We start from the raw sequence: 26,741 nt of genomic DNA, 5'->3' as shown, positions 1-26,741 counted from the left end.
GAAAAAGTCAGATACCATTGGTGACCTGAGATGACCTCAGGGTTATAAAAAGGGGTCACGGGTGCCATATCAAAATTCCAAGACATACATTTTTTGCATTTTGTCGCTCTTGTGCATTTGCATCTCTGAAAGTTTCAAAGCGTTTGGTCACTCCGTGTAGCTTTGGCAGACATTGAAACTTATGTAGTGCGGTCATTTGACCTGACCTGGTGACCTGACTTTAAGTGACCAGGGTCTGAAATTTTCACAACATATGTAGAAATGATGTAGGATAAAGTGTGGCCGCCGTCGTTTTTGAGATATTCACGGTAAACTGCAGGGGGTGTATAACACCCCCCCCCCCCGGCAGGGCGCGGGTTAATGCATGAACACAGCAGCCCCTTTCTGTAATATATAGTTACCTGTGGCTGTGTTGGTATTTTTACGATGCATGCAATTACCCAAACCATTTATCAGACCGTGATGATATTCCCATAGCCATGCTTCGCACAACTCATAATAATTTATTTGACCGGGAAATTAATATATACCTATCCATCGATTTGTTTGTTTCATCTACGGCGTAAATGAAGCAAACCATCTGGGCCTAGGAAAATTTACTAACGAAACCATGTTTTACTCACAGCAAGTAAACGTGGCATCATTCACACAGAAAGAATTGATAACCGTATAGTTCAATCTTGCAGACGTCAGTCAGGTCAGAATCGTGACAAGCCTATTGGAAAATATAATGAACTGTGTCCTGCTTCGAGTAAACGAGTCAAAATCACCCAATTCTTTCTGAATTACGTCAGACTAGCTGATCTGTAAGCACCCAGGTGGCATTTACTGACAGGGGCACCGGGAAGGATCATCTGAGGCGAGGTGAGGTCATCAACAGTTTTTAGCCAATAAATCACGACATGATGAGGCTAAATAGTTGTTAGTGTAACAAACCGTTCGCCTGGTCATGACGCGCCGATTGGTACTCAGCGTGACCTTCCTAGGTCAGATTTTGAAGTTGACCTAACTATGTAATGTAGGTCGTTATAAACCATATTATTTGTTATGACCTCTGGCGACCTCAATATTGACCTGACCCAAAAAAGTTGTTTACAAAAGTTGTAAGTCGTTCAACGAACTATCAAACGCCGTAGCCGTTTGTCGCTACGATTCGTGCTTTTCGAGTTCTGACGAGGGCCAAAAAGGCCCCCGCCCGATTCAGAGTCTTTCAGAGCCCGCCCGGAATACGGTTAAGCGCTTGAAAGATATATGATATGATAATACACCAAGTGTTACTCTGGCCGTCATCCAGTATCCACCCATTCCTCGCAGATCCTCCCCCTCCTGCTGCGGTCCGGCCGACGCCGCCGCCGCCGGCGGCGCCCGAGTTTTTTTTGTTTTTTTTGTTTGCCAGTTACCATGCCACTCGGAGATTTGTGATATGCGTATGTTTCTTACCGCTGCAGCGGTTAGAATAAAGAAACATACCAGTGCGCTGGCCATATGAAAGCTGAACAAAAGTCTGCATTATATTGTATATGTAATTATGTAGGCATGAGACCCTCTGTAGAAAGGAGGCCCCTTTAGGGAGGAGGCCCTCTGTAGAAAGGAGGCCCCCGGGATTCCTCCGCCCCTGCCTTGGCCAAATCCTAGCTACGTGACTGCATTTAATTATTTTCTGTTATTCTTAAATCATCGTAATATTTGGCGTACGCGTATAGTCTTCCTATCTGGGTGACATTCTTAGCGAGTCGAAGAAAATATTTCATTGATAGAAGTACGAACAGTCAACACTCGGTCCATTCTAAAAAGAATACTCTATGTAGGTAGATATTTGAGCCATCATGTGTGAGTCATGAGGCTGGGTGTGTTGGCAGGAAGCACCGCGTACCAACCCCTACGGACCGCGACTGACCGGTCTCGGGTCAGGTAGCGCCTCAGGCAACGGCCAGCCGAGGCGGAGCTTAGCTCCAACGTCACACTATGGCTCCGCCCCTTGTGGAGTAGCCTCTGCTCACCGAGAGAGTTTCAGGAGCAAAATTTAACATTACGAGTGAACGGGAAGTGCCCTAAATATTGATCGGACATTGAAAAACCTTAGTAATAAAAATTAGGCCTGGGTCTGAAACGTCCATTGCCGAAGTTTCGTTCTTGAGAGGCAACGCATTCAAAAATTATTGCGAAAAAGTCGCGTCCCACGCGGTTTGACGTCCACAGCAGGTATGTTAACCGAGTTTCAAATCAATCGGCCCAACCGTTGTGCCGTTATTGAGGTTGCAATTTTGGGGGTTCTTAAAGGGAGATAATGAGCTTTCTTTTTTCTTAAATAAAAATTACTCGACATCTATACTATTTCTACTGTAGTTTCTATAAAATATGAAAATTTCCTAGCACATTTTCGTATGTGAAAAAGGTTTTTATTTTTGCAAAAAAGAAGCAGTACTTGCAGTACTTGTAACACCCACCGAAATGCGTTGTCCTTCTCTATAAAAAAGTCGCAGTATATGGCGCTTTTGTTTCAAACAGCGACGCTTGGGTTTTTGTTTATGTTATCGCCTTGTCGTTGCTGGGTTGTAAGGATTCTAATTTGAATTAGAGTTAATTCGGTTTAGAATTAATTAGATTCTAATTCGGGGGTACAGTCGTGTACAGGTTGATGGTCCCCTACTCTTTATCCACCGGGTTCCTATGGCTCAGCATTGGCAGCAGCCGCCTGGTACCGGTACGCGGGGGGAGGGGCTCGTCTCGGTGGTTGGGTGGGCTGGGGAGTGGTGTGGGACGTGTTAGTGGACCATGGGGGCTGGGCGGGTTGTGTGGTCACTTGCTGCATTGAACATTTTGCGTCGCTTAACAATTGCATTCCTGTTTTTGCTAAGCACAATGCACGGAAGACCCAGCGAATATAATTTACTTGTGCATTGTGCAAAACGTGATTTGGCACGGTATCGAGGCAACCATAAGTCTTGTGCCACATATATGCATGATATTTAGGCAATACGCTTATGAAAATGGTAGATTGATCGGATTGATCCTGGATGTCAATTCGTATGCTAAATGTCGACATGTAATAAATGACCGAATGAATGAATGAATCAATCAATCGACAATCGACATGTAGATATAAAACCGTATAAATGGCTCGCAACCAATAAAATCAAACCAGATCCTAACTCGGAAAAGTAGCCGGAGCCCCGATGAGGCTCGAACCGGGACTCCACGCCGAAAGTTTTGCCAATGATCCATCATCATTCCACCAAGCTAGAGCGACCGGCACCCGAAACCACATAAACATTCATTGACTTTGCTGCCGACCTCCCGGCCCCGCCGCCCGCCCGGCCAGACTTTGCCCCGGCCGTGGCCACCATCCGGTATAGCTCAGCGTAGGAGTGCTAGACTGTCATACTGACCAGTAGTGAGAGGCCCGGTTCGAGACCCTTCGCGTGCTGGATGCTTATTTCTGTGTCCGAGGCTATGCGATTAGTCCACTTTTCAGAAAGATTATTTGGTGACAGGTCTGTTTTCTTTCTTTGCTGCAATTCATGAGGAGACCGTATGGACCCTTACCTGTCCTTCCGCACTCTACTTGGGAGATGGGTGTTTGAACCCCCCTGGGTTTTGTGAATATCTCTAAAGCGAATTTTTGGAGGGTGTATTACGATCGGTTCTATGCGACAAGTGACCACACACACCCAGCCCCAGGTCCGCTCACTCCCTCCCCACATCACCCCCGCCCCACACCACACTCCAGCCCGCCTCATCCACCGAGCCGAGCTAAATAGACAGGCCTGACCTTTACCCCCCCCCCTCCCCCCAGCCGATGTAACGCAGCGTCCGGTCAAATCGCTCTACCAGGCGACCCGAGCCGGTGTCATACAGTGTGGGTAGGCTGTGCCGCTTCACTCTCGGGTCATGCGGCACAGCCTACCGGTACCAGGCGGCTGCTGCCAATGCTGAGCCATAGGAACCCGGTGGATAAAGAGTAGGGGACCATCAACCTGTACACGACTGTACATAGTGCCTACGCTTCTTTGTTTCCAAGTTTCCAAGCGCCACAAATGAACGGCATGCGCCAGAAACGCAGCCAAATCTTGCGATTGCGACTACGAAATTCATTATTTTGGCGTCAGAGCCTGAAGCGAAAAATACAAGCATATTTATTTCAAAAAGACTTCAGGTTTGTCGAACGGTGTTATGATAATTTTGATAACAGTACTGCATAAGTTTTTCAGTGATGCCGCAAAAGTGTTGTATCTATCTTCTTTTATTGTGCAGTCGGCGGGACCGATTCAAAATTGAGTCGTTGCTACTAAAATAGCAGCATATGGCGTCAGATGATGAACAGGAAAAATAGTTGCGTAAATTTAGACATAAACCACCCCCAAACCATGAATATCTTTTGAAGGCACTATAGACGACCATTAACTAACTAGATGTGATGAAGATCAAATGTAAGGAATACGCTCATTTTACAAAATTACATGCAAGTACCAAAAAGTGATGTAAGTACTTATTCAACGGTCATTTTCAGCGCTCCCCGCTAACGTGACTTCAAGTTGAGATATTTGCGGCAAGGTACCGAATTGAGCAAAATGGTTTTAATTTACATTATAACTTGTTGTGTTTTGTCAGAAAATGGTCCTAACTCAGATTTTGTGGAAAAAGGTCATTATCTATATTATAAATCCTAAAAAGTACCCCGCCGCCGTGTGCGACGTAGTCACTTTGTAGCGCTTATTGCGGCGGCGTCCGTTGAGCTACGGCCGTGAAATTTTACAGCGATGTGGGCCACCTTTACACGTAGGTCGTATTAAATTTTAGACATGATGCGGCCGGGGGTGCGCCCGCGGCGCGTGCTCGCGTGCCCATAGGGTTAACATTAGAATTGGCAAAAACACACTATTGCTCGGGAACGGTGAGGACTACGGGGGTGAAATTTTCGCTGTAAGTCGAACGCGTGCACTCATTTGACGTATCAAATTTTCGAGGGGGTAGGTTCAGCGGTGTGCACGTGGTGGGGCCGCGACCGGCGCCGAGCAGAGGGCACGTGCTTTAGGCTCAGTTGTTCGCTTAAAAAACTGAGTGAAAAGCATTAGAGCCGGCAGGTCATTGACCTTTGACAACGAAGGCCGACACAAGGCACCGCTCGCCAAGGGGATTCGCCAGTACCTAAATACTATTAATTTGTTTTTGCAATATCTCAGCCGTTTCTGGGCCGATTTAGCTGAAACTTGGACTGTCGGTGGTAGGGTAGGGTAGGGTAGGGTAGTGTAGTGTAGGGTAGGGTAGGGTAGGGTAGGGTAGGGTAGGGTAGGGTAGGGTAGGGTAGGGTAGGGTAGGGTAGGGTAGGGTAGTGTAGTGTAGTGTAGTGTAGTGTAGGAGTAGGGTAGTGTAGGAGAAGGGGTAGTGTAGGAGTAGGAGTAGTGTAGGAGTAGGGGTAGTGTAGGAGTAGGGGTAGTGTAGGAGTAGGGGTAGTGTAGGAGTAGGGTAGAGTAGGAGTAGGGTAGAGTAGGGGTAGGGTAGAGTAGGAGTAGGGTAGAGTAGGGTAGGGCGTGCGGTGGCGGGTGGGCGTGCGTTGCGGGCGTTTTTGCGGCGGTATTTGCGGTTTTTTTGCGGTGTTTGTGTTTGGCGGCGGGCGGGCGGGCGTTGCGGGTGTTTTTGCGGTGTCTGCGTTTGGCGGCGGACGGCCGTTTTTTTGCGGCGGTTTGCGGCGGGCGGCCGTTTTTTTGCGGTTTGCGGCGGGCGGCCGTTTTTTGCGGCGTTTCGCGGGTGGCGGCGGGCGATGCGGGCTTTTTTTTGCGGCGGCGGTGTTTGCGTTTTTTGCGGTGTTTGCGTTTTGCGGCGGACGGGCGTTTTTTTTTGCGTTTTTTTTTTGCGTTTTTCTGCGGTTTTCGACGGGCGGGCGATTGTTTCTTTTTTGCGAAGTTTGCGTTGGCGTTTTGCGCGTTTTGCGGTGTTTGCGTTTTGCGGCGGGCGGGCGGTTTTTCACAATTCAAGTCCCAACCTTCGGATTCGCAGTGCTGTTCGACAAGCGCTGCCCGGGCCCGCCTTACAGTTTAATTAAAAACAGCTACCCAAATCTACCCAAATAATACAGATAAAAATACAAGTCAATCACCCAAAGTAATGCACCCGTAACATAACATAAATCAAAACATACAGTAATCGCGTAAACCTGTACCTCTAGTCTCCCTTTAAAAAATGTCCAACTTTACCACGCACCACGTGCGGTGGTTGGCAAGAACGCATGGTGGCCATCACACCACAGAACTTTTACGTCCAAGTGACATTCAGACTTCAGTAAAGAAGACCGCTTGTCAATCGGATGTCCCGCTCCTAAGATATTAGCTTTGGAAGAGCGTCCCCACGGCCGGCCGGCCGCTCATACTCAGGATTTTCCCTTAAAGGTAGTGTGCCAGCTTTCCTGGACCGTATGGAGTTAATGGCCCAGCTAAGTAGAACCGGATTTTTAGAACTTATCCATGCCTTCAAAACTCATGGAAACGTCTTAAATTCTTCAAATTTTGAGTACCCCAGTGCGAAATTCGCCCCGACGGGTTGTCGGTCGTACCCCAACCACATTTCACACCACTATGAACAATAAAGCACACACTGAAATCGCTATTACCGATATGCTTATCCAATCAAGTTTCGATAAACCCGTTCATCATCATCTCCTGCGGTTTCGAACACGCCTGTTAGGTGGTGCGATAGACCGCGCCCAAAGCCAGGGCCCCGGTAACATGAGGTAGCCGAGTCGGGGCAGCGTGCGCTGACCCAAGCCGGGGCCGCGCGTCCTCCCGGTGTCATGTGATAGCCCGGGGCTGCCCGCGGGGATGCGGTAGACCGCGCCCAAAGCTGCGGCCCCGGCTTGGGTCAGCGCACGCTGCCCCGACTCGGCTACCTCACGTTACCGGGGCCCTGGCTTTGGGCGCGGCTTCTGCTCATACTTTGTGGTGCGGTGGTGGTGCGTCGGGCCGCGCGCTCTGACTTCGGCCAAGAAAAATGCGTCAGCTGATCATTGTCATTTCTGCCACTTGTGTGTGGTGAAATGGGGTCATAACTTAAGAGACGGCTTTTTCATATCAATTATTTTACATAAAATCATATTTCAAACCATAAATAATGTTCGACAGCCAAATAAAAGAAACAATACCAATACAGGCTTACAGTTTAAGGCTCGACATTGTGTTGTCTACGATTAGACAGCTGATAACTCATTCCCGTACGTCGTAACTCTATAATGACCTTTGCTTATTGTCACATGTGCGCCGCATTCGCGATTGTTGCCGACGCCTGTTTGCAGGCCAGCCCACTACAGCTGTTATACATATCGAAAAACCGATAAACTTTTAGGCGAAAAAGGCACTATTCCAGGCCCATTTTTGATTTTTTGCGATATTAGTTAAAAACAGAAGCTTCTTATCCTAGGAAAAATAAAATGGGAAATCTTTCAAAGGTGGCACACTACCTTTAATTCAGTATGAACTCGCTCGCTCGCTGCGCTCGCTCGCTCGTAACAAAACTAACATACCACCCTCCCCTCCCTGCCCCTCCCCGCTTCCTCGGTAACGGCTGGGGCCTTCCCACCAATCAGCACGCAGACACGAGATGCGTACTATTGCGTAGCCGGCGCGGGCAGATGGCAAGGCAACGTCCGGGGTTCGAAAAGTCATGAGCATAGGTCATGAGCTTCTCACGTTTGGACTGAAGCTGGCAAAATTGGGGTGTTGTTATTGGTGTGTTTTGTTTTACATACAGAAAGGTCAGCACCATCGCTACAGTCGCATCGCACCATCGCATACAGGTAAGCCGATAAAGGTTGGGCTCCCTCGTTAGTTGAAATTAGATCTCGCGCTCCGCTATGATGCCTGCTTTCCTGGATAGAACCTGCGTGAACGTTGTGGGGGCAGCTCCCCATGACCCTGAAGAGTGTGACGGCAAGCCTACTGCTTTCCACGGTTCCCGCGCTTCTGCTCCCTAAATCCAATTTAATCGGCGCCCCGCTGGGGGGGGGGAGAATCTGTCCCCTCCCGTTTTTCGCCAATAACTTCTAAACACGTTAAGCCAGCGACGTCAAACTTTCAGTACCTTATCATACATCAATTTGACACGTTCCCTAAAAATTGGAGCGAAATCCGTCAGAAATTTTTGGAGAAGTGTGACGTTTTAGTGACGTGATGTTCGCCATTTTCGCCTCAAAGACGGCAAAATTTCAAACGCCGCTAACATCTTTATTATTAAAGGAATCAAGACGTAACAAAAAGTTTAAACGTGATTTAACTTTGTCTATCAAATGGCTATCTCAGTTGTTTGAAAATTTTGGATTTTGGCCCAATTTTAAAAAAACTGACTTTTTGGGGAAAATAATTATAAAATCCAAAATTTTGAGTGTAACGAAAAACCGGAATATATGTCAGAGAAGTGGTCTATGTGCACCTACATACATACCAATTTTTAGAAGAATCGGTTCAAAAATGTGGGAGTTATTCAAAATTTTATTACGTCACGACATACAAAATTTTTGAAAAAAAAAAGATTTTTTGGAAGTTCTAGATCTCGTACGGAAACAAAAATAGCACCATTCGATTCGCCGTGAAAAACTGCATCGGATAGACACCTTTTTAGGCCTTAACAACCAACTTCAACATTTGACCTCACTTGACCTGACCTTGACCTGACCTCGACCTGAAATTCATCCAGAGGTGGTCCATATCACTTATTGAGTGTGCCATTTGAATTCTATGAGTAAAATGACCCATAAAACATGTGTCGCATATGCCCTTTTCTATATTTTGTTTTTGGTGACCTGGCCTGACCTGACCTGACCTTGACCTTGACCTTTGAATGACATTGTATGCAACGAATATTGTCTTGGTAGTCTAAGGACACGTTTTGGGCAATCAGGCTCAGTCCATTCTTCGGCAACTACGGTGCAAGGCCGATACTGTAGAAACTTGCATTTTGTACCCTTCATGGTGTGTCAAAAGTGGAAATAGCCGGTGCGCCGTCTGGCAACCCGGCAGCCCGCCGCCATAGGGAAATTCATGCTTTTTGTCGCTTTTTCGCTCCTTATGAGTCACTTGATCTAATTAGAGCTTAACTAGGAACGAGGCGGGTCACTTGGACGTATTCGGGAGCCGAATACGGTGTTTTGGAGCCAATACCTGGGAAACCCTACCCGCCCAATGCGAGTATCTAAGAGTCTGCATGCCCAAATTAACGCTGAGCGCGGCCGTTTTCGGTCGGTTTTCCGCGACCTTGTGGCGAAATCGCCTTATTTATTCAACCAGGGTGGGCTAATTCGCTTAACTAGGAATGAGGCGTTGAAGAGAATCATTCAAGGAATAGAGTTGTGCAAAAATATTTTTTTTGTATTGTTAAAACTGTATCCGCCCTCGAACGATAAATATTGTTGACCCATCAGAAACACATCCCCTGGAATGCGTTTGGACTTGGCTGGATCTAATATTAGCGAGTATCTGCTAATGCAGTTTCTTGGCTTACACAGTACGCACACAAGCATACATACTTCCTGCCCTTGGTTATCCCTCACTTGAGTGAAAATTTTGCTATAATAACCATTCCAAGCAGTTAACAGGATTTAGTGCAGTGCCAAGTCGGAACCGTTCAGCGCCGCCAGTCTCCCAGGCGGCGCGTAACGGCCGCCGCCGGCCGCGCACCGCCGCTCTGGCAGGGTGTTTGACTTCATATCTCTGTTGCTAGAAAAGTTGTAGACCGATTTACTTGATTCTTGCATGGAAAGATCCGCCATTCAATTCTTAGCAGACAACGAAAAATCGACGTCAATTGCACGATCCGCTGCCCATATTGTGGTACTGCCATCTATTGACAAGGCTGGCGAACTAAAGCCGGGCGGCTATTTCCACTTTTGACACACCATGGACCTGACCTTGACCTGACCTCTGACCTACTTAAGCAAAAAATTTTGGGCTCTTAAGATCCGCCTTGTTGAGAGCTTTTGATTGCCGTTTTCCCCGTCTTTCTACGACCATCGGTTCGGAAGTTAGACAGGGGGGGGGCAGAATCTGCCCCCCCCCCCAGCAGGGCGCGTATGGCTGAATAGTCCAGCGGGGCGCGGGTTAAAAAGAAAATTCGCATGTCGCCTGCTTGCGCGCTGATGTGTTGTTCAAACTGAACTTTTTCTGTAAAAAGCTATTCAGTTTTTTTTTTTACTTGTCATTTGTCAATTCAGGACACTGCCTGGGGGAGGGGGGATGTCACCAATGTCCCCTAGTTTTGGATTCCCCAGTGCATCTTTTAAATCAAACCTTCCTTGATAACACGATGTGCCATTATTTACAATATACTATTACAGCATGACGTTCACGTGAAGTTTTGCCTAGCAAGGCACAAAACATCAGCATTTGCAATCTACTCCTGGAATTGCGCTTCACCGTTTTCGAGATTAGAGATATAACTATGATATATGAGCCGGAGGTACCGACCGCGCGTCAGCGAGCCATAACATAGTCTTGAGTCTACTAGAACGGTGGCAGTGGTGATGAAGCGATACCAGTCCCATTGACCGCACTGCGCTGAAGTGACCCATTCGCAGCCATGGCCCGGCCGGGAGCGGTACTGCTGCTGCTCCTGCTGACGTCAGCGGCCGCGGTCCGGTACCGCTGGCTGGACCCGGTGTCCCTCCACGGTCCGGCTGTGCAGATACTCTCTGCTGAATCGGAGATCGACTGCGGTCTCCTTTGCGAGGGAGCTACTCCTGAAGAGTGCAGCGGCTTCATCTACGGGCCCGTTGACGGCACGTGTCGTCTGTTCTCTGGCGACTGCCGCGGTCCGGCCGTCGTCAGCTCTCAACAGACTACCGAACGCTACATGGCCCGATCCAAATGTTCCGGTGAGAATGCTAGAGTCGGCAGTTTTTTGTGCTATCATCTACGGTGCTACCTTTGGCATATCTTCCAAAACGTTATATTTCCTTGTTTATAGGCTAAGTACATTTTCATAGGCGTAGTCGTTAGATATGAATTTAATCATGGAGAGATGAAAAAGTCAAAAAGACTTGCTTGCATGTCTATAGGATTATGTGTCGGGCATACATATAATCCAGAAGTGTTGTCGTGATTGACAAACAAAAACAAAATGGATTCCATTTCTATTGGAGGCTAAACCACGTTGAGTGTTGACCTTAGGTCAAATATGAGGAATTTCCCAGAATGTACTTAGCAGAGCTATCGAATGCAATGTTGTACAGTTTTATTGTTGCCTGTCAGGGTATACCTGTTACAGTTAGTATGCGAAATCCGTTAGTTTGCAACGGAACTAGTTTCGTTGCAAACTACCTGACCGGCCAGGTAGTTTGCAACGAAACTAGTTCCGTTGCAAACTAACTGACCGTCCAGTTAGTTTGCAAACTAACTAGTTAGGATGCAAACTACCTAGGTACGTTGCAAACTACCTAGTTACTTTGCAACGGAACTAGGTGTGTTGCAACGGAACTAGTTGTAATGCGAAATCGACGAGGCAGTGGCTCTATTTGTCGGTTATATTCAACTCTTATGTAAATTTTAACAACGGCTGTTAAAACAAAGCTGTGTTTTTCTAACGGGTGACACTAGACATAAGAGTAGGACGGGTGGTCACATTCATGGATGAAACAGTGAATTAACGAGATTCGACTACATATGCAATGTGACGATCACTAGCAGATCCAGAGGAGGGGCAGTACCGGGGGCATTTTGCGATTTTGATTTTTTTTTTTTGCGACACACACTAACACCAGTCACCACCGCCGCCGCACAGAACAGAACTGAACTGTATTGACCCATGGCCCGTGGTCCGGGGATAAGCGTGCGATCAAGAATCTGTCTCACCGGCCGACTTATACTGCGACTTGCCTAGCCAGGTGACCTAGCGGTGCCGGGCCATTCGGTAGCAGCCAATCATCAAAGGGCAGGCTGCGTCACAGACTGATCGGTTGTGGATGTAGGAGCTCGTCAGCGCACTATGGTTGGAAACGGCCTCACGGATGGCCGTGGGCAATCTCGGAATATATGTATATTTGGGGTGTCATTCTGTTGGAAATTGATGAAATGTTTTGAATTGGGCAGAAAAAATTATTTAGTTGCGCATTTAGTCTCCATTATTGTACGTGGAATCGGGAGTTTCTGAGAGTGGCTTTTTTGGTGCGCCGTCAAAGGTTTAAACAACCGCGCTGGTGATAGCATGTGGAGTACCTCCATGACGTTGTAAAACTGGATTATTATATATCAAAATAATCCTTGTTATGTTGGCTATCGAGTGGAGTGACTCTTTTTCCCATGCGTGTTCAAAATCAGGAACGGCATTGCATTCTGTTTGCAGTGTCACCACAGCAATATTTGCAAAATTACGTTTATGTTTCATTGGACATACAAAAAGTTCTCCATCGACCTCCATTGAGCTTTTTGGCAGAATAAGTCTCTGTTCAATTCTGCGTAAGGGGAACGTAAAAGCAGACTGCGCACTTGTGCGCAAAATCGTCCGTGAAGCTTCATCTCCCGAGGCGTACCTACCCGTCGCTTCGTTAGCACCAGGTCGGCTCGTCAGTCTTGCAATCGCTTATCCTTATAAATGATGGTAAGAAGCAGGGTTGCGGAGTCGTGGTGGAGCCAAATCCGACTCCGACTACGACTCCGACTCCTGACTCGTTGCCATGACTCCGGCCGACTCTGTCTCCGACTCCGGACCCCTGCCAGTGTTTCGGAGTCGTGATGGAGCTGTTCCGATTCGGACCGACTCCGACTTCCACTGCGGGCTCCTGACCGACCCCGACTCCGACTCCGACTCCTGGCTCGTTGCCACGACTCTGGGCGACTCTGGCTCCGACTCCGACTCTGACTCCGACTCTGACTTCGACTCCGCACCCCTCGTAAGAAGTAACTGCTCGCCGCTGCACCTGGAGTATGGATATCGTGCAAACGTGTATGGATATCCTGGAGTATGGATATGGATATCCACCGACAGAGCAGACATACAGACATGCTGTAAACGCCATTACACTGCCAATACCATGGCAAATCAAATGGCTATCTATGGTTTTTGATCATCGTTCTACATTTCCCAAAATCTTGAACTGAATGTTGGCAATTTCTCGTGACTACTTCACGACCATGATGCATGCATTTCTGAAATTGATCTTTTTTCAACCAGCTACGTACTCGTATGATAAAATGAATGTCACCATCGTGTTCTACGCCCAAAAGTACCCATAAAACATGTGTCATGCATGGGCTGCGAATAGGTACCAGTTTTAATTTTCGGGGTTATGTGCTTACCTGATTGACCTGACTTTGACCCTGGCCAGTGGCCTATGTTTGACTGACCCCTACATTGATCTGACACTCTTTTAGCACTTATATGAAGGGTTGTGACAGTTGTGACAGATTGTTTAGGACCAACTGATGACTGAATTTATTTAGGACCAACTGATGACGATATAATCGAAACGCGAAACGCGAGGCACCGATTGCGAGGTTCTAAAGTCCATGCTACTGAAAACCCGATTTCAAGTGTTTGACCTGACCTTGACCCGACCTGTGACCTCGAAATTCAACTTTAAAGTATTCATGTGAATCGTCTCGTCGCGTTCTTCTTTCGTTTGCCGCGCCTCGTGCGCTTCGCTGCGCCTATTTGTTCGCGAGTTATCGGCTGGGGGCGTTGAACGCCCCCCCCCCCCGGGCAAACGGCGGATGGGGAAATACCCCAGCAACTGCCGGGTTAATCTGACGCATGTTTTGTCATTTGATCGTCATTTTATTTCTTACTTTTTTGCCCAATCTAAAAAAAAATCATAAATACTCTTTCTCCAAATTTTTGACCGTTTATGACCAATAGTAAGACACTGTGCGTCACTACGTTGATATGTCTTGCCCTAAAGCATAACAACAATATCCATTCAGTAATAGCAGTATTCAAAACATGTTCAAAATGCCTCGCGATATCGATAACATAACGAAAGACATAGGCGACTTATAACATACTTGCAATGATGACGTCACACACGCGTGACGTGACGTGACCTCGTCATTTCTGAGTTACTGTATGATGCACGAAAGACACTGGTATACCTATGCAAAGTTTCATCGCAGTCGGTCTACGCATTAACAAGTTATGGGCAAAACATTTTTTCGCGTTGACCCCCGGCCATCCGTGAGGCCGTTTCCAACCATAGTGCAGCGGCGCGGTTCTGGAATAGGGGAGACCGGGGAGGTATGGGCCGGTTTTGTGTAAAGGCAATTTTCTTCCTGTGGGCAGTGGCTAGACCCGTTTTTTTCACTCTGTGTACGTAAAATTGCTTTTCGCCTGCAGTGTGCCTGATATTAGGCATCTTGGACCAACTATTTTGTATCGAGATAACTTTCAATTAATCATGCACTTTTTCGATCCAGCAAATACACCGGGAAGTATGGGCCGGTGCTATGTTTCATATTCTTTTCTCGACGATGAGAACAATACTCGTAGCTGGTACCTTGATCTCTCTTAGAGCCACCGCATAAGCGGCCAACAGCTTACTTCATGGAAGTCACTTGGGCACGTAAGTATTTGGTAAATTCAACATGCTCCACGAAATAAGATAAATAACATTGTTTTCTGTTTGAATGAAATTTTTAGTTGAATGTTCGACCTTGCGCGGCAAAAATAAAACTTATTGAAGAGGACATTCAATGAAAGCATCATTTTTAATTCTTGTAGTGCTCTTTGTATGTAAGGCATGTAGGTGATTGGTAAATTCCTTTTTAATGACCTCCTTACAAATTATTTATGTTTTTGATGTATTTAGCTTGATACAAATTTTCGGCCACGGGCCTTGATCACATATCAGTTTAAACACAGACACGAAAGACACACAGACACCAATGCAGTTACAGTTTTGCCAGTTTTTCAGTTTCTGTACAACTTCGCGTGATAAAAAAGCACAATATACCTACAGTTCTAAGGAATATGTTAGATGGGCCCAACAAAAACGATCATAGACAACCTAATAGGTCAAAAATTAACTTTAAATTCGTTTTCGTATTCGATTCATTCATCTACTTTTCAACGTTCACTCATGTACATGCACATAAAACCCGATAACTACATAATGTACCACGATGATACATTTCGATTCAGTTGCGGCTTTAGCTTTCGGATTTGTAGCGACTCACTTATCTTTCGGTGTGGATGGTCGCCGGTTTTTTGAATGATTTCCACCGTTAGAGGAATTTCACCCCTTTGAAGTTCTAATTCTCTGTGAGCCGATCTAAAGTGATCACCAATGGGTGTGTCTCGGGTCTTGTTCTTGGCGCTTACGACATGCTCATTAAAACGTAGCCTAATAGGCCGTTTTGTCTCGCCCACATATGTTACTTCTTCTCCACCTTTCTGGCAGGCGCTACATGTGATTCTATACACTACACCTGCGGTTAGGCACTTCCCTTTCAATCCCGACTCACAAGTATTGCAAACTCGCGACCCTGCTGGGCACTTGGGATGGGAGAGGGCAGAACGTGTGAGGCGGCTTTTCAATGTGTTCTTGCTTTGCCAGGCTACTCGCAAGTTTAAATCAGTTTTTCTCACGATGGCATTGACTTTGGCACAGACGGTCTCGTCGATATATGGTAGAGTCAGGTACCCGTCTAGCTGCTGTACTTGCTGCTTTTTGTGGTGCCGGTGCTCTCCATTTGTCGTCGGATGTGTCTCTGCTCGGGTAGCCTCTCGTTGCAGCCTCCGCACCAACTGTTTTCTGTAGCCGTTTTCTTCGAATAGCTGCTGTATCTTCTGGCAGGAGCGAGCACGTGCCGCTGCATCTGACGACAGTCTGATGGCGCGTCGAAACTCGGCTCGTATCACTGCCTGCTTGGTCTTCATGGGATGTGATGATGTTTGATGGATGATGATCCCGGAGTGATTTGGCTTTATATATAGCTCTGTTTGGTACTTGGAATTTGAGTTCACAGTGATGAGAGTGTCCAGAAACGGTACGTTTCCAGACTTACTGCTATCTTCCAGAGTGAACTTGATTCTCGGGTGGATGGAGTTGAGGTACTCGAGGAACTTGTTCAGCTCGTCTCGTCCGTGAGTCCAGACTCCAATGGAGTCATCAATATACCTCGAGTAGAACTCTGGTTTCAGCACTGCATTGTCCAGTGCACGCGTTTCGAATTTGTGCATGAATATGATGGCTACTGGGGGTGCCACCTTGTTGCCCATGGCGATGCCGACTCGCTGTCTGTAGAACTCGTTGTCGAATTCGAATACATTGTTTTCGAGGCAGTGGGTGAGAAGGCGGGTGACGTCATTTGGTTCTAGTCCACACAGGTCGATTTCGGCTCGGTGTTCGTCTATCATATCGGCAACTGCTGACACGGCTTCGTCTAGAGGGATGCTGCCATAGAGATTAACGACATCGATGCTAAATACTATAGCACCTGGGGGCAGCTGATGTCCCGGAAACTTGTCGCCCAGTCGTTTCAGGTATTCACCCGTGTTTCTGAGGTGTGCTGGAACCTTTTCCAACAGCTGGTTCAGGATCCTCTCCAATAACCAGGACGTTTTCTCGGTTGGTCCACCACATGCTGAGTCACCCGCCTTCTCACCCACTGCCTCGAAAACAATGTATTCGAATTCGACAACGAGTTCTACAGACAGCGAGTCGGCATCGCCATGGGCAACAAGGTGGCACCCCCAGTAGCCATCATATTCATGCACAAATTCGAAACGCGTGCACTGGACAATGCAGTGCTGAAACCAGAGTTCTACTCGAGGTATATTGATGACTCCATTGGAGTCTGGACTCACGGACGAGACGAGCTGAACAAGTTCCTCGAGTACCTCAACTCCATCCACCCGAGAATCAAGTTCACTCTGGAAGATAGCAGTAAGTCTGGAAACGTACCGTTTCTGGACACTCTCATCACTGTGAACTCAAATTCCAAGTACCAAACAGAGCTATATATAAAGCCAAATCACTCCGGGATCATCATCCATCAAACATCATCACATCCCATGAAGACCAAGCAGGCAGTGATACGAGCCGAGTTTCGACGCGCCATCAGACTGTCGTCAGATGCAGCGGCACGTGCTCGCTCCTGCCAGAAGATACAGCAGCTATTCGAAGAAAACGGCTACAGAAAACAGTTGGTGCGGAGGCTGCAACGAGAGGCTACCCGAGCAGAGACACATCCGACGACAAATGGAGAGCACCGGCACCACAAAAAGCAGCAAGTACAGCAGCTAGACGGGTACCTGACTCTACCATATATCGACGAGACCGTCTGTGCCAAAGTCAATGCCATCGTGAGAAAAACTGATTTAAACTTGCGAGTAGCCTGGCAAAGCAAGAACACATTGAAAAGCCGCCTCACACGTTCTGCCCTCTCCCATCCCAAGTGCCCAGCAGGGTCGCGAGTTTGCAATACTTGTGAGTCGGGATTGAAAGGGAAGTGCCTAACCGCAGGTGTAGTGTATAGAATCACATGTAGCGCCTGCCAGAAAGGTGGAGAAGAAGTAACATATGTGGGCGAGACAAAACGGCCTATTAGGCTACGTTTTAATGAGCATGTCGTAAGCGCCAAGAACAAGACCCGAGACACACCCATTGGTGATCACTTTAGATCGGCTCACAGAGAATTAGAACTTCAAAGGGGTGAAATTCCTCTAACGGTGGAAATCATTCAAAAAACCGGCGACCATCCACACCGAAAGATAAGTGAGTCGCTACAAATCCGAAAGCTAAAGCCGCAACTGAATCGAAATGTATCATCGTGGTACATTATGTAGTTATCGGGTTTTATGTGCATGTACATGAGTGAACGTTGAAAAGTAGATGAATGAATCGAATACGAAAACGAATTTAAAGTTAATTTTTGACCTATTAGGTTGTCTATGATCGTTTTTGTTGGGCCCATCTAACATATTCCTTAGAACTGTAGGTATATTGTGCTTTTTTATCACGCGAAGTTGTACAGAAACTGAAAAACTGGCAAAACTGTAACTGCATTGGTGTCTGTGTGTCTTTCGTGTCTGTGTTTAAACTGATATGTGATCAAGGCCCGTGGCCGAAAATTTGTATCAAGCTAAATACATCAAAAACATAAATAATTTGTAAGGAGGTCATTAAAAAGGAATTTACCAATCGAAAGCATCATTTCATTGATTTAGGATCAACGGGGGTGGGTGGCCCGAACCTCTCGGTTAGGACGCCAGAATGTGCGTAGCATCTCAGCTCATAATCTTGCAACAAAGCTTCAAATTGTCTATCCAGTCCTACTTTGCATGCTTTACTTTACTTTTTGTTAGAGCTGGTCTGACATCATTAAACGAGCCTGGTTCAAATTTATCACGGATTTTTTTGTAACTATGTACCGTATTTTACTCGAAGAGGGCAAGAACGCTTTATCACCGCTCATTGCCAAGGAAGACTGAGGAAGATTTCGGAAATCACGTGGGTTGTATAACGGAATGGCTGCTACCAGTTTACGCGGTCAAATGTGTAACCCTCGCCGGCACAGGGGGGGGGGGGTGATGCACCCCCCCCCCTAAGGTTTTTCGCGAATAACTCGCGTAAAAAGCGGCCGATCGCGACGAAACTTTCAGCACCCTCGCAATAATCAATTTTACACCTACCCTGAAAATTTCATGACCCTGACCCAAATGACCTTTGACCTGTGACCTCTTTTCCGAGACCATGTTTGGCCGGAATCGCGATTCGGCGTATGTCGGCTCGCATTAGCCGCGCGTTTGCAAGCTTTTCGTGGTTTCAAACGTTCAAACATGTGATTTGATGTTGCATTTGGGTGACTTCCAGACATTTGGGTGGGTGTCAAGGTCACCTGAAGGTCAGGTCAGGTCATTGACCTTTGCTGACCTCGGGTGACCTCGGTTCACTTTTTCGAGTTTTACATGTTTCTAGGCTAGTTTTTGGAGCTGAATTCGAATTTAGCAACCATTTGGACATTTACGAAGCAGTTTTGGTGCCTTCGAAACATGTTACGAAGCTGTCAGAGGCGGTTGACACGTATTTCGAATGCCCGTCACAACCCCTACCGGTTGACCTGACCTGACCTGACCCGACCTGGTCTAAATGCTTAAAGACATCATCTCTGATCAAAACTAACACGATATTCGTGATCAGCACCCCGGAGAACCACATAGCAGCCACACTTTACGACTTTCTAACAGGTCCCGATTTTCCCGGTTTTCGGGTTATTGACCTGACCTGGAAGGTCACCCGATGACCTAGGACCTTAAAGTTGAGTACCATCGGCTTCGTCTCGTGACGGGCAACACGCTCGTTTTTTCCGCGAAGCTCTAGCTCGATCAGGGGCCAAACGTGAGGGGGGGTCGTACCCCCCCCCCCTTGTGCCGTCGAAGGACGCAAAATGGCCTGTGCCGGCGAGGGGTAAAAATACGCAACACTTCTTCAAAACTGCGATGGTCCATACCTTCGGGGGGCCCATACCTCCCGGGTCTCCCCTATTCCGAAATCGGCAGCAGAACCTTTCTTTCCGCTTATGTCTACGCATTTATGGTGATCACTAGCGGTTCCAGAAAGATGGTCTTAAACGTTGCGGGAGACATAATCCCAAAAAGTTTCTCCCAATTCCAAAAACCTTTCAGATTTTGATTCCATTCCTTACACACGGCTGTGCAGTCTAAAACAAGTATTTGATTATAAAAGTTGTTCAGTTTTCTGAATTGCTGTTAGCACTGTTTTGAGAGACATGCTTAAACATATAATCAAGTAAAGTAACCCTACTCTCATAGTTAATATCCAAAATCGTCAGAAAAGGGCCTGATAATTCCGAGGAGCTTTCGGTTTACGCCTTCTTCAACTCGCTCTACTTTATTTTCCGAAGAGCTACAGTAGAGCGAGTAGAGAAAAGTAGGGAAAGAGTAGGAAAGAGTAGGGAAAATAAAGTAGAGCGAGTTGAAGAAGGCGTAAGCCGAAAGCTCCTCGGAATTACCAGGCCCTTTTCAGACGGTTTTGGATATTAACTATGAGAGTACGGTTACTTTACTTGATTATATTGTTCAGTTTTCGTTTCATTCTCATAATAAGTAAATATTTGTCGCTTTCGGGCGCTGCGTGGATGGCGGAGCGATTTCGGGCGCCCCCCACCTCTGGATCCGCCAGTGATCGTATAACGTTATGTAGTCGAATCCGATTAATTCACTGTTTCTATCCTAAATGTGACCACCCGTCTTATGTCTAGTGTCACCCGTTAGAAAAACACAGCTTTGTTTTAACAACCGTTGCTAAAATTTACATAAAAGTTGAATATAACCGACAAATAGAGCCACTGCCTCGTCGATTTCGCATTACAACTAGTTCCGTTGCAACACACCTAGTTCCGTTGCAAAGTAACTAGGTAGTTTGCAACGTACCTAGGTAGTTTGCATCCTAACTAGTTAGTTTGCAAACTAACTGAACGGTCAGTTAGTTTGCAACGGAACTAGTTTCGTTGCAAACTACCTGGCCGGTCAGGTAGTTTGCAACGAAACTAGTTCCGTTGCAAACTAACGAATTTCGCATACTAACTGTAAAAACAAAATGGATTCCATTTCTATTGGAGGCTTCTACTTTAGCAGAGCTAAACCACGTTGAGTGTTGACCTTTGGTCAAATATGAGGAATTTCCCAGAATGTACTTTAGCAGAGCTATCGAATGCAATGTTGTACAGTTTTATTGTTGCCTGTCAGGGTATACCTACACCGATTTTTGAACTAAAGTCGAACTAGGTGAAATTTGACCTTTGATGACCTCAGTGAAGACCTGATTTCGACCCGACACAAAACAGACGAAATACCTTATGATTTTTAACACCCTTTCGAACGCCGCTTATCGTTAGCCGCTGTGGTCGCAGGAGTCGAGTTGACGGACCCCTCCCCCCGCCCCCCGCACTTCCCTCAGCAGGGCAAATGCAAAAGAAAATCCAAAAGTCCCAGAGTGGCGTTGGTTAATCGCTGTACAATACTTACCACTAACACGCTTGGGCGAAGAACGAGCGAGCGAGGGAGTTGAAGCCCTGCACGTACGAAAGGGCGAAAGGGTGCTTCCCATTGGCTTGAGCACGGCGCTCTATTAGCCGGCCACTATAGCGATGTATAGGTACCAAATTTGGAGGCAATTGGCCAAACCGTACCCGAACTCTGGAAGCGGCACCCTGCACGTGCTTACTGCAAACTGGGTCCAAAGTGACTTGCACGGCACTCTACCGCTTTCGACTTTTGACTTTTGCCGGTCCCTAACCGCTTACCAAATTTGAGCGCAGTCAGCCCAGCCGCTGTTGAAATCTAGAAACGCCCCCTGCGCGTGCGCACGTGGCACGTGCAGTGGCACCCTAACATAACACATGGGAATGCAATGCCTGGTGGTTGCCTACCTACATGCCAAGTTCCAGCGAAATTGCCCCAGTAATTCCCGAGTTATTGTAATGGGAACAAATTTGACACTTTGAATTTTGCACGTTCAGTTGGAGTGACCCACACGCATCGAGAATATCCGATATTTAACAGAAGGGATGCAACTATCCTACAAAAATAACCGCAAGCCAGCGGTTGCCGAAATATATCTCTCGAAATCGCTACTTCGGCAGAACAACTTGAACACCCATAGCTTTTCACGTGGCACGCGCCACGACGGTCAACTAGATGAATCAAGAGTATTCAACTACGGGGTAGAAGGAATGGGGCTACCCAGGAAAAAGACCGCAGGTCAATCGGCCCAGCGGTTGCTGAGATGTAAGCGACCCAGCCGCTCATACTCAAATTTCTGCTATTCTACATAAGACCTCGCTCGCTCGTAATTAAAGCTCAGTGCATGCCGTCATAGCCTGGGGAAAATGGTCCAGGTTCTGATGTAAAAGCAACAGTGCACATCATTCGCAAAGTCCTTTCATTTTCGTAGCATGGCACGTGTTCTAGGCATGGTTCAATGAAATATGGCTCAGAATGTAATAGAAATGTTGGACACAATTCAGTAAAAGCAGCCAATTTCGGCAGAGTGTTTTAGTGCACCGCTAGTTAGACCGAGTGCATGTAGTTATTACGCATTCCCTGGAAAGAGGGCAAGCAGATTAAAAGATATGCAGTTCATATTCAATCATTTTAAAGCTCTGTCTATCTAGCTTCTATCTACGTAGGGTTAAAAAATTCCAAGTAGCCTTCCGCCTTTACCTTATATGATGAGCGATCGCTTGGGTCTGGGTCTGGACCCAATGTTCGTTAGACGACCTGTAGAACTTAACTTACTTTTCCAAGTAGTTATAGACGACTTACAAATGTAAAACCCAATACCTATATCCAAGATAATAATTTGGTTAGTTTAATTTTAGTCAAAGCTGTCTACTCCATATTTTACAGGTGACGCATCCGATCCCTGCGCCTGTCCGGCCGGCTTCAGCCGCTGTGCCGGCCGCTGTCTGAAGCGACTGGACCTGGCAGTCTTCTACCCCGAAGCGGAGAGCCAGTGCGCCGCGCTGGGCGCCCACCTGGCCGTGCCCCGCTCAGACGAGGAGAACCAGTGCGCCATAGACGCCGCCACTGATGTCGAAGTGTGGCTGGGTATCAACGACACCGTCACCGAGGGGCAGTTCGTCGGCGCCGACGGCTGCGGCACCGCGTCGTCCACCGGTCCCCAATGGGTGGAGGGGCAGCCTAACGACCTCTCCGGTCAGGACTTTGTGGTCCTGTTCCCGGTAGAACGAGGTAGCGGCTGGGCTGACGAACCAGCTTTATCACTGTATAGGCCCCTGTGTCAACTGGGGGCCTGCTATCAGCCTGGCTGCCTATGAAGTCGCTCACTGGCGAGCCCAGCGGCTAGCTGATAATTGATATGTCGTCAAGATTAGTCCCGTAAAGTGCACCGTATGAGTACTATGTAGGACTTAACGATATGATATGATGGGCTTGCTTAATGACGACAGCTTGCGTTTCATGTTTGGGCGACACAACTTTGATATTTCACCAAAGCGCTTTAGAATACCCTGCGTCGTCGTTTGAAATGTTTGACAATTCACAGCCTCATCAGTTTAGGGTTTATTACGTCAGTGTTGTCAGTGGTGTGTGTATGGTTGCTACGTTGCAGGCTGCACTCTGGCTTATTTGATATCACGGAAAATGGCCACATTACGGTAGCTACTGAGCTTTGTTGCACTTTGCGCTAGTGCCTCCGTCTCGGACGCTTTCTTGCAATTGCTTAATAACCCTGGCTTTGCTGAGGGAGGGGGCATTACGCCAGGTTTTGTGTGCCTGTTGAGAATTATTTTATCATGATGTAACGTTTTAAAAAGGTTGTGTTTTATTTCCCTGACTTCACCTGTTAGTGGAGAGCTCTTGGTGACAATCGCAAATAAACAATAAACAAAAAATAAAATCAGTTCAATTTTTTAGCTATCAGAGTTTAAGTGGCGTCAAAATTGCTTAGTTTTCGTCAAATAAAATGGCAAACGTTTGAGAAACAATAAAGTTAGAAGAATCGACAAACAAGCATGCCTCAAACCTCGCCGGACCTATCGGTTTTCTACATACTTTCGGCCGAGGGAGGGTGATACTACTCCCACTCTCGTCGTTTCGCCTCGAATTAAGCCAGATCGTCCATCTAAACGTTGAACTGAAGTTGCGGTTCCAGGAGTATTTTTTTTTTTTGTACTGAACTGTCGCAAAAAGTGACAACACTATAATGACTATAATGATCTCTCTCTCCTCTCTCTCCTCTCTCCTCCTCTCCTCTCTCCTCTCTCTCTCTCTCTCTCTCTCCCTCTCTCTCTCTCTCTCTCTCCTCTCTCTCTCTCTCTCTCTCTCTCCTCCTCTCTCTCTCTCTCTCTCTCTCTCTCTCCTCTCTCTCTCTCTCTCTCTCTCTCTCTCTCCTCTCTCCCTCTCTCTCTCTCTCTCTCTCTCTCTCTCTCTCTCTCTCTCTCCCCCACTCTCTCTCTCTCTCCCCTGGACGCAAGCGTCATCTGTATTTCTATTTCAGAGAGGCGACATCTACATCAAACGCATAGTTACGGTCTACGGAACGATCGATGCTACACTGTGGCCGTTTTCACGACGGAACTTTCGCAGAGGAACTTATTGATACCTAAAAAGTACCTACCCTTAGAGGCCTTAACATCCCTCAAACTGAAATATTTCATGTTCAAAATAATTTTAGAAGTTTAAATCGGGGCATTTTTGCCCTCAAATCACTTATTATTTACAAACACAGCAATTTTTGGTTCTAGTAGCCCACCTTTCGACTATGAGGTATTAAATCAGCGTGGCAACTTGCTCCCTCTTTGCTCCCTCGGGTATCTAATTCCGGAATTCTTAAAAACAGGAAAGTATATATCGAGTTCTCTTTTATACCTATTCAGTTATGTTTTAATGGTGATTAAAATATGACAAATTTTTTAATTACATTCATATAAGAAAACACGCAAAACAATGAAACAAAAATAACTACGGCAGATAATTACCTTCAGGTATCTAATTCCGACCAATCAGCACCTCAGTAGGATATGACGTCATGCAAGAATGGTGGTGAAGGCCGTTTGCAGTCCCGGCCGGTAGGTCACGTGACCGCCGGGCGCCTCGGGTCACGCGGCGGTCGGGAGTCGGACGCGGGGCGTGGTCGCGGGCGGACGCGCGGGCATCATGCTTTGCTTGCTTGCTTTGTCAACTTCATATAACTTACTATCGCATTCGTGTGAAAGCCAAACACTGCTCAGTGCCCTTAGAAATTGAGTTTTGGAAAGCTCAAGTCCCTATAGCTCCTCAGGTCGGCAACAGTTGAAGCCTCATCTGAACCCATGTGAAAAAACGAGGGTAAGGAACCTTGTGTTGCTTTTTCTTTTACCGTCATAATTATCTCAAACCATCACAATTTTGAGTTGCCACATTGTCTGCTTCACTACATTCGTGTAAAACTTGGGTGAAGGCTGGTGGCTCAAAGAAAGGTGAAGATATTTCTTTAAGTGCCTAATCCGTGAAATTGAAATATCCCGGCTTTACAAATCTACACTTTTCATTTTCTCCACGATACATTTTTTAAAATTGTTTAAATTTTATCTACATTTGTTAAAATCGGGGCTTTGGTTTTGTGTAAACTAGATCATAAAGTTTACTATAGTTTTGTGTAACCTGATGGCTGAAGAAAATAGTAATTTTGCTAAAATGATGTGCGGAAATTTGTTGCTTTCCAAATCAAATTACTCATACCTATATTTCATTCAAAATTAGGAGGCATTATTACTGTTTTTCCTTGTAACATGAACTGAGTTTGGGTACGGTGCTCCGGAAACGTTGTGGAACTTTAAGCTAGCTAGAGCAGTTTCCATAAAAATTGCTTAGATAGTTGACATGGCTTGTTGACAACTCTTTTGCTGTTTCTAAAAAAGTGGAAAAAATATTTTCCTGCATTAAGCACACAAGGCATGTTATTCTCATAAGCTATCGAATGTGTGTGTGTGTTTTTTAAGTTGTTTTTTAAGCTTTTAAGCTGTAACTTCAGTTACTTCACTTTAGAACATATTGCCCAGAATGCGTCACTGATCATGAGCTGGTATATCATATCATGTAGCAAATACATAAATGAGAATAGTGTGTCATGAATTTTTGTGCATGCTTCTGGATCATCTGTAATTACATCAAAGGCTCGGCTCAAGAGTGTCCTGCCGACCAGCTTATGCCCAACCCTTTCTGTCCGCAGAACGTCGCCTGCGACTCCCGCACACCGTTTGCCCCCCGTCCGTACTGGTCTTCGCGCTGCGAGCCGCGCTGGAGTTCGCGGCGGCGTCGTGGAGCTCCCATCGGGACGGCGTGTGATGCCCGCGTCGAGCTTATAAGCCGTGAGCTTCGATTGGCGGCTCACGCGGTCACCAGCTGTATGTACAGCCTCGGCCCGACGACCCCCTAATGGCCGAGACCGGCATACCCCCGGCAGGGGTCCGCTGTCCGGCGCAGCGCTGGCCGCCCGCATGCTATGCTACTTTTGGCTGTATCGCTGCCCAGCGGGAGCGCGCTCCACGCTGCGGAAGAGGTACACGTTGCGACCCGACTGAGGACTGCAACCGGATGGTGACACGTCGGCCTCTGCGCCCTGGCCGGGGCAGGCGTGACCGACGTCACAGTGGAGGAACGCCCAAACAAGACCAGCCCACCGTCGGAGCAGCATGGAAATATCATGTTCTGCCTGGACGTCGGACCCGGCGGCGGCGCAGTGCACCTGCACACTGCGGAGAGGGGCGCTGGAGGCTACTCTGGAGCTTCTGCCATTCCGCGGCGCGACTGCTGGCAAAACGGCGGCGATTGAGGCGGTTGGGAACAGCTGCAGCAATGGTGATGGCGGTGATGGCGACATGGCGGTTTGGGACTTCATCTCAGCGCGGCCGCCGCCCAGGCGCCGCTGCGCCCGGCTGCTCAGCCACCTACCGGATGGCGGGTGTGGCCCTTACGGCCCTCACGCCCGTTCGGTCTGCGGCACGTTGTGGGGTGGCGGTCGCGGGGTTAGCGGCGTTGGACTTCGTCCTTTATCCAGACTGCACCGCACCATCTGAACGGATGGATCTGCCAAGAAAGATGACATCCAAGGCGGCTATGAGGCGATCACAAAGCTTCACCAAGAGCTTCTCTTTCATGGGGCCGGCCGGCCGTTAAGTCGCAACACCGGCTGCCGAGTGCCAACAGCTGCGTGCGCTGGCGCCGACGCGTTGTGGGCCGCGCTGCTGACGCCCAAGCTGCGATATCAACCATCTATGAATAAGTGGCAGCGGTGGCGGCTT

The 26,741-nt window shown here is 47.3% G+C and overlaps 1 protein-coding gene across 1 annotated transcript; it reads left to right on the top strand.

Annotated features, from left to right (window-relative positions):
* Window positions 1-10,322: 10,322 nt before the first annotated feature.
* LOC122374273 (brevican core protein-like) lies at window positions 10,323-23,370 on the top strand. Its single transcript, XM_043352916.1, has 2 exons — window positions 10,323-10,855; window positions 22,345-23,370. Exons 1-2 carry the CDS (start codon window positions 10,561-10,563, stop codon window positions 22,773-22,775), a joined length of 726 nt encoding a protein of 241 aa, XP_043208851.1. The 5' UTR covers window positions 10,323-10,560; the 3' UTR covers window positions 22,776-23,370.
* The last annotated feature ends 3,371 nt before the right edge of the window (window positions 23,371-26,741 follow it).

This window comes from Amphibalanus amphitrite, unplaced genomic scaffold (genome assembly GCF_019059575.1).
Source record: "Amphibalanus amphitrite isolate SeventyFive unplaced genomic scaffold, NRLGWU_Aamphi_draft 001633F_arrow, whole genome shotgun sequence".
In the NCBI taxonomy this organism is placed as follows: Eukaryota; Metazoa; Arthropoda; class Thecostraca; order Balanomorpha; family Balanidae; genus Amphibalanus; species Amphibalanus amphitrite.
The sequence above is the reverse complement of the archived record's forward strand: the minus strand, read 5'-3'. Positions and strand labels throughout refer to the sequence as shown.